Source organism: Hipposideros armiger, unplaced genomic scaffold (assembly GCF_001890085.2).
Source record: "Hipposideros armiger isolate ML-2016 unplaced genomic scaffold, ASM189008v1 scaffold_1712, whole genome shotgun sequence".
NCBI lineage: Eukaryota > Metazoa > Chordata > Mammalia > Chiroptera > Hipposideridae > Hipposideros > Hipposideros armiger.
The window spans coordinates 32256-40998 of NW_017733062.1; the positions used below are offsets into that span (position 1 = coordinate 32256).

Consider the following 8743-nt stretch of genomic DNA (forward strand, 5'->3'; position numbering starts at 1 on the left):
TTTTGGTTGGTTCCATGTCTTGGCCACCATGAATAATGCTGCTATGGACATAGGGGTACATTATCTTTACAGATAAATGTTTTCATATTTGGGGGGGTGATACCCAGAAGAGGAATTGCTAGGTCACATAGTAATTCCATTCTTAATTTTTTGAGGAACCTCCATACTGTTTTCCATAGTGGCTGTGCCAATTTACTTTCCTACCAGTAGTATATGAGAGTTCATTTTTCTCGACAACCTCAACAACACTTGTTATTACTTGTCTTGTTAATACTAGCCATTCTAACAGGTTGAGGTGATATTTCATGTGGTTTTGATTTGCATTTCCCTAATAGCTGGTGAGACAGAAAAAAATGAGGACCACATGACTTCACTCATAATGGGGATGTAAAAACTGAAAGCAACAAATGAACGAGACAAAAAACCAAAAACTCATAGACACAGACAATAGTTTAGTGGTTACCAGAGGGTAACAGGGGTGTGGGGGTAGGAAGAGGGTAAAGGGTGTTAAATATATGGTGACGGAAGGAGAACTTTCTCTGGGTGGTGAACACACAATGAAATATATAGATGATGTATTATAGAATTGCACACATGAAACCTATCGAATTTTACTAAGCAATGTCACCCCAATAAACTTAATTAAAAGAAAAGAAAGACTTTAACAGAGAAGTTTTTGTCTGACCTGAGTTTTGAAAAATGAGTAGGAGCCTTCTAGGGGTCACACAGACATTTCTTGGCAGAGGAAACTGCATGGGTAAAGAGCTATAGACCTAGCTTGTTTGAAGGAATTCAAGTATTTTTTAGTGCAGGCAGCCATTGAGTGAACGGCAGGTTAGAGATTTCAGATCAGTTGCTTTACTTGAGTTTAAGTAACCTTTGGACTTGCTGATAAAACTGAGTGAGTTGTTCATTGATTTCCCACAGAACATGAACTCATGGGTTGTCAAAGTGGTAGTGTCCATGATGCTTGCCAACTTCAAGGTGGAGAGGGCACCAGCAGTTGGAGCACAGATGGCACTTCTACTGGCTGTAGCTCAAGCCCCACCCCCTTTTCCAGCACATAAACATCCAGTCTCACTGAATATCCACCGGGGAAGGGAGTTCTGCGCGCACACGCTGGCAAAGACTAGCAACACTGCTGAAAGGGAGCCTCAGAATAGAGGATCTTGGAGGAAAGTGACCATGGACCTCATCCCAAGCTTTTCCACAGAGACTTGGGCTCTCCTGGCTACCAGCCTGGTGCTCCTCTATCTGTGAGTAACTGTCCAGGTTTGTGTCCTCTATAACCTTGGACTTGGAGAGCTAATCAGGCCCCCCTTTCCCTTATCTATTTTGAAGATCAAACATTTAATTAAAGGTTAGCTTCCTATACATTGGGTGCACAAACACCGAAGGGGTTATTGTTGATATTACTCCAATCTGTTGAAGGAGAATCAGCCCCATGAACCCCCAACTCTTAATTTCTGTAACACAGAGGATTTGGTGACATTATTTGCTCCTCAGGATGATCTTCTGATTGACTGCCAGTTTGGATGGATCTAGACTAATCAACCAGAGTTCAGCAGACGCAGATAAAAACAACTGGCTTCTGTGCAGTGGGGTCCTCACTCCCCTCCAAGCTCTGGGGATCCTGGAGACAGAAGGGTGTGGATTTGGGTTTTGTCTCATTGCATTTACTTTTGAAGTTATGTGTCCACTGCAAGAGATGTATATAGCAGGAATAGAGCCTGAGTGACTAAGTTGTTTCTTGCTCCCCTCCCTCCCACTTCTTGGGAACATTTATGCAAAGCACCAGGGTGGACCCCAGATTTCATAGGTGTTAGAGACTGTTCCACACTTCTATTCACACTCGACTCTCCTTTCTTCTGTCTCCTTTCCCTGGACTCTCCACCTAGGGCTAATTCCCCCACTATATAATTGGCAGAACTATTTACCTTTAAATGAAAAATCTCTACGTCAGAAAAAACTTGGCAGAAATCTGGAAGGTATATTCTTTTCTTCCGCCTTTTCCTTCCAGTCTTTGGGAGGGTCAACATCAGTATAGTGATTTATGTTCCTGCAATATAAAACCTGCTAACAGCCTATAAAGTCACAAATCTACAAACCAATTTGGATTTAAATAGTTTTTTCCCCTTGAAGTTGCCATACAGAAGGATGAATCAAATCACCTACCAGAGGAATTCCTTTCAAGGGTGGAATTCCTGGTATCATGAAGCAGATTGGGAGAGGACCCATATTTGAGGTATGGGTAGAGAAGGCCCTCTCTATTTCCCATTTTCACTTTCATAAAGAGTAGGATATCATGATGAATATATAAAGTTTGTTTTATTCTTTGAGTGAAATGTTATGACTGCAGGGTATTGTGACAACATATTTGGTGTCTGATCACATTTTTAAATTAATTAACAATGTTTAATTTTATTCTATTTAATGCTAATTTTTTTTTTTTACTGAGATAAAGCTATTTCCAGCACTGTCTTTCTGAGGGATAAAATAAGGCTGTTGATTCAAGATCTGTGGCTACAACCGTGTATAAATAACATTACCCTTCTAGAATAATGTAAGTAAATGAGTCTAGTATACAAAAGATACTTCCATGACATGGATTGTATATATGCTTTTAAATATACCTGCCTATGCTATCATTTTAAATTCACAGTGCAGGTGAATAAGCAAGATCATGAGCCAGTGATGATAAAAGACACATCCAGGTAGCAGTCTAGATGGAATGGGAGGATATTTCTCCCAGATACTCCTGGTACTGGTTCCATAGGAGTTCGTTCACTCACTCAAGCAGAGTAGGCATCTCATCTACTTGAAGCCTGGGGAGAGAGACACCATCTAAGTTACATTGTGTGGTCTGTCTGGCTGTGGGACTGTCACTACGGCCACCGGTGAATACACAACACTCTAGCCTTAGGTAACACTGGTACAGCCAAGAGTCAGAAGACTGCAGAGTAGACAGTATCCTCTCACGCCCACACAATGTCAATGCAATAGAAATGATTGGCTTTATTGTTAGCCCCTTCAATTGCACCGAAAGCAGTATTACTCTACCAAAAAGAGGGAAGCTGGAAAGAAACTGAAAGTGTCCCCCAGCCCACCCTCTGCCTTGTTGTGGAACCATGTCAGTTTAGACATTAGATCTTCCCTTGGGATCAATGTTGCTGACACATTCATTCAATTGCTTATCTTCACTTGAGAGATTATGTAACATGTTGAAAGTTCAGAAGCAGAAACTGGTTTGATTGATTTGCCATGTTTGGATGGCAGAGATAGAATCTGGGATGGCATGAACCAAGAGTATCCCATTATTGAGAGTCAGTGCTCACATTTCTACCAACTATCTGGAGGAAGGATCCAAACACCCAACTGGGTCTGACCATACTGCCTCCATTGTGCCCTTCAGCACAAGTCCTTTCATGAAATTTTGGGTTTATTTCATCACATATTATAAGATTACCTAAATTTGCACAGAATTTTAGGAACTTATACTTTCTTAAAGGGTAATCACAAACAAAAGAGGAGAGAAGTTCTTAATTCGACACTCTGGAACATTTTAAGGTTACTCATTTTATGTTGTATAACACGTCTTTTGCTATCAACAGGAAGGTACCAAAGTTTGTAAGGCCAACTATCTTTCAGATGAAAGTCTTGTAGCATATTATACAGAGCTTGCATTATGCAGAGCATGCTTTTCAGCCATAATTCCCTAATTTGCCTCTGTGGGGTTAACCTTGTAGGCCTAGTAGCTTCATGGTTAAAATAGTTGCCAGTGGCCTCTTTCCTCAGCCTGTCCTCCTCCTCCACTCTGCCATCTCTCAGTAACACCACAGGGGGAAGGCTGCAAGGATCCAGAGCCCCCAGCTGTGGGACTCCACATATGATACAGGAAGTTCAATTTCAGGCAGGTCTGCCATAAGAAGCACCAGCCTTAATGGGATTTTGAGACAGCTGACACACAGAGCCAGTAAACTAACTGCAAGTGACTGGACATCTTGACAAACTGTGTGAGCCTGGCCCTGCATAGTTGGTGACCATCACAGGCTGGAGAACCAGATGCCACCAGGAGAAGAATGGTCTGGAAATGGATTATTTAGTCATTGGTTCCTTTATACATTTCATTCAGGCACACATGGGACAATCACTCTTCTCTCGAGCACAAGTCACCAAATGTCCTGATAACATGGACTTGGGTGTAGCTGAAAGGCAACAACATTTCTACAAGGACAATGGAAGCCTTGAACACAGCTTTCATTCTAAAGAAATAAGTACACTGTGGCTTTTCAAAAGCCTCTTTTTGATGATATATATAGGAAGATCCAAATCCTAAAACATAGTCAGGGTCCAGAGGAAAGAAAAAGCATAGAAATCATAGAGCAAACTCTAAGAACAATGGCTCGGTGGGCTCTCAGTAACTCTTAGTTATTGATGGATGCAGTTAAGCAAAATCTCATCAATAGACCATAAAACTTTTTTCCTTTTTCTACCTAGAATTAGAATTTCCAAAATCATGGAAGTGTCATCTTACTAAATAGATGCGAGTGAATTTTCTGGAAGAATTCCAGCCTGAACCTCTCAGGAGCTCTCCAATCTAGAAATATTTCTCAAGTATTCACTCTAGGATGTTGGCACTGAAGTTTTCAGCTCCTTTTAGCTGATCATCATTATTTTTGTGGGTCTCCCACTGGAAGTGAGAAAGGAGATGACAAGTGAATGTAATTATTGCTGTTGGAATTGCTGATGTTACTTATCACCTACATGTTACCTCCCTAGCTTGACTACTCCAGTTCCCAGTCAGTGACTCGCCAGCCCCAGCACCTACTCCGTAATTCCTGATTTTCTCTTTTACTTTGTAGATATGGGACCTCTACACATGGACTTTTTAAGAAGTTGGGAATCCCTGGGCCAACACCTCTGCCTTTTCTTGGAACTGTTGTGGGCTACCGTAATGTGAGTGGTGTTTAGGCTTCCTCTTTTGCTTTTTATGGCTTCAGATTCCAGCTAAGCTCCATAGTCAAATGCCCTCCTCAGGAGGAAGTTTGAGGTTTCACACTTTCTTGAAAGGGTGTCATATGCCCCACCCAGCAGCGGGCCAGATTTACCCCAGGGCTCTGTTGTCAGCTGTTAGGAGCCTCAGGTTTTGCCCCAGTCAGACAGCAGAGCTCTCTGGCTGGTTCAGCGCAGGACCTGTAGCATCCTGAGAAGGATTTTCTTACAGCCAGCTGCAGGTTCCCAGAAAGGCATAATCGTACTTAGTATTAGGTGAAAAGCATGAAGGGGGTGACTGGGAGTGCCTCATTATATTTATACACTAGGGTCAAATTTTCTGTTCATAGCATAAACTCCTGGTACTTTTTTTGTTTTCTTCCTCCTGGATACCTTTGAAACTTCAGTGTATTAGACATCTCAAGTGTTCACCATCAGGTAATTTGCGTACTTGAATTCTCTAAAAACTGCAAAATCCCTGTAATTATGTCCATGGCTCTAACTCACCCTTTTCTCCCCATGACAACTTTGGGGGACTTGAGAGCTGGAACAAGAGCTTTCTGATTTACTTCTCTGCCCTCAGAGGAGGCACCCTATGGGTGAGTCTGAGCAGGGTGCGGGTGTAACTGAGACACGATAGGGGTTGTCTATCGACTTCAGATATTTAACCTCTAAATGAGTTGGGTTGGGTTTTTTAAACAAAAGAATTACTTATACAAAGGAGATTATTTGACAAAATAATTAAAAATTGAATTTAACTGAAAGAAATATACTAGTTGATATGTGGAGTGTGGATTTTGGTGCAGCCTTTGTGATTGATCCAGCCCTTATCTACACCCATAAGGCCAGAAGGCAGAGCCTTGCATGCAGACCAGAGACTTTTTTCTCAGATCCGAATTCTCCTAACTGAGGTCTTCAGTGCTTCTATTAGTCTAAGAACTTCCCATACATTTTCCCTCTGAAAAAGCAATAATTACCTTTCCACTTTGCCCAGATCAACTCCTTATAGATACTCCCTTAGATCCATATCTCTGGGGCTTTCTTTTGCACAGTTAAACACCTATATCACAGCTGAAAAAGCAATATGATGATTTGTTTTTTATGTGACAGAAGTGAAAACTCAAAGCAAGTGTGTTAATTTGTTCTGTCCTGATGGAGTGGTGCCATCTCTTCATCTTTTCCTTGTTGAACTGGAAAACTGGAAAGCAAATCCACTTAGTCTATTCATGCATTCCCTCACTACGTTTCTCACTCAATAAACTTCTTATATTTATTTAAAGCTGCTAGAATAAAAGAATCACTGGTGTCTCAAACTTCCTAATTCTGCTAGAATTGTAGAGAGGGCTCATGAGATAAATGAAAATAATGCTTAACCAGGAGATCAAAGAGTGTGCAGGCCACTCTCACTTTCCCTCAGCTTAGCAATCAGTGTCCACGGAGGTAATAATTCAGGGGGTTATGAGATTTTAGAGACAACACATGCACCAAAAACTAGCTTCAGAAAGACAAGGAGTTACCTAGTATCATAGAGATGGAAGAGTAAGACATTCAGTATCTATGCAAGTCACAGAAATTTCAAGAGTGATTTTAAATTCTCCTTTTCAAATATCTGTTTTATTTTCTCTCCATTTCCTAAGACACCTCTGAGTAAGGGCTTCCCTCTATCTGCCATTTAAGACAGTAAGCCTGATTTCATGAGTTTTGAGTCATTCTTGTCCCAATTAGAGGTAGCATTCAGTACATTTAGATTAATAATCTAATTTTGTTTCTCCTTGCAGGGTTTATGGGATTTTGACAAGAAATGCTTTCAAAAGTATGGAAATATGTGGGGGTGAGTATACTGAAACTCTCCATTGGATAGACTTGCTGATGTACTGAGACTCCCCACATCATGGTGTTTAAGACAATGTCAGCCTATAGTCTTGTAAAGCTTTTGGAGGCTATTCTTCCAGGGATCTGATATGTCACCAGGTGTCCAGGTCTACATTCTGAATCAAGCTGGAGAGGTGCAGGTTATCACTACTCTCCAGCTTTGATGGCCCAGGGACTCCTGACATCACTCTCTGTCCAGTGGTTGATCATTGGCCTGTTCTCCATTTTTTTCTTTCCTTAGGTCACCTTTAATTGGATAAAGTGCATTAATTCAGACTTTCTAATATATGCTCATAAATGCACGTCATTCTCCCTTTCCCACATGATTCACTATTAATTAAAATCTAGACATTTTAAAATTAAAATTTGGACTTATTATGTCATTTTTAAAAAGGGCTGTGCACAGGATGGGAAACTATTTCTGCTCAGTGATTTTTTACTTTCTCCACAAGTATGAAGTTTGGGATTTCAATGAATTTTAAGCCAAGACTTTGAAATAAAAGTTTAGTTCATACAAGTATCGCTTTATGTACCCTATTCTCTTAACTTTGAAGAGATGTAGCATATTTCCAAACCACCCTGTTTCCTGGTGGGCTGATGGACTTGAGGATTGTATGGAGTGGCCTCAGCCAGTTACAGCAGCTGTTCCCCTTCGGAGCTGCTGGAGGTGTGGTGAGAGCAGCGGGAGAGGTGTAACATGGTGCTTGTATGCTAGAAGCAAGTGGGGGAAGGCTTTATCTCTCTGTACTGATCATCTTCTCTCAAGTCATACAGTTCTACTGAGTTGGCATGGCTCAGAAAGTCTACATGATGGAGTGGAAAGAACACACAGCACTGGATCACCACTGGTCCAGCTCAAACTGCCCCTTCCAATATTTGCTACTTGTGAGACACTTTCTTTCTTTAGAAAATGGTTGTCATTCTTGGGTATATATAAGGACCACCTGAGAGAGCTTGTTAAAAATGCAGATTCTTGGGGCCCACCCCCAGCAACACTGAATCTGGAGGATGTGGACTGGGACCTAAGAATCTGAACATTAACTGGTAGTGGAAGAAATAGTAAGGCTGGTGTGAGATCATGGATATAAAAGGTTACTGAAAACCACTCTCTCTCCACCCAGGTGTTTTTGTAAAAACATGAGGAAGGGTACTTATCCAAGAAATATGATCAATTTGATCAACCCAAGTGCCACCACAATCACTTATATCACTGCTTCAACATTAAATGTACTGAACACCCACTTAAACCTTCTGAGTTTTAGAATCTGTTTAGGAAATGCACAGCATTAAGTGCAATGGTTCTCATCATTTTTATGTGTGATCTCAAAACCATTTGAAATTCCTTTGTGAAGTCAAAGAAAGAATTGGTGAGTCTTGTGAAAATCTTCCATTTTGTTCTAGCTAATGCAACTGATTTATATTAAAAAATTAAAATGCCAGAGGATGGTGTAATTAAACTTATAGTAAACCTCATGTAATTCAACTTATAGTACACCAGTCCGGAGAGCAGGCCAAATCAGAATGTATCACATAAAGAGTCCACTTTGCGAGGTACATGTGTCAGAAGTGGGCTTGCCGTGCTGCTAACAAATGTCACCTACACGGAGCTAAGGGCCCCGTTGGCCCCACATATAGAATAAATATAAGCAATGAAAAGAAAATGTGTTTAAATGGGTTGTACACACTCCTCTTCCTTTTTTCATTCTCTTGTCTTTTTCTTTAAAAATTGTCTAATCTTGATTCTAACCAGGGCTCCTCTTTTTTTTTTGAAGATTTTATTGGGAAATTGGGGAAGGAGAATAGTGCTGGGGAATTGGGGAAGGGGAACAGCCAAGTTGTTGTCCTTCAGTCTTAGTTGTGGAGGGTGCAGCTAGCTCAG

At 41.0% G+C, this 8743-nt stretch overlaps 1 protein-coding gene across 1 annotated transcript in view; it reads left to right on the top strand.

Annotated features, from left to right (window-relative positions):
- The first annotated feature begins 1082 nt into the window (after window positions 1–1082).
- The window catches only part of LOC109378053 (cytochrome P450 3A12-like), a 53674-nt gene continuing 46013 nt past the window's right edge, over window positions 1083–8743 (top strand). The window contains exons 1-4 of the mRNA XM_019634503.1: window positions 1083–1256; window positions 4863–4956; window positions 6771–6823; window positions 7419–7536. Coding sequence (XP_019490048.1) covers window positions 1186–1256; window positions 4863–4956; window positions 6771–6823; window positions 7419–7536 — 336 coding nt within the window. The 5' untranslated portion in view covers window positions 1083–1185. The remainder of the gene's footprint in view (window positions 1257–4862; window positions 4957–6770; window positions 6824–7418; window positions 7537–8743) is intronic.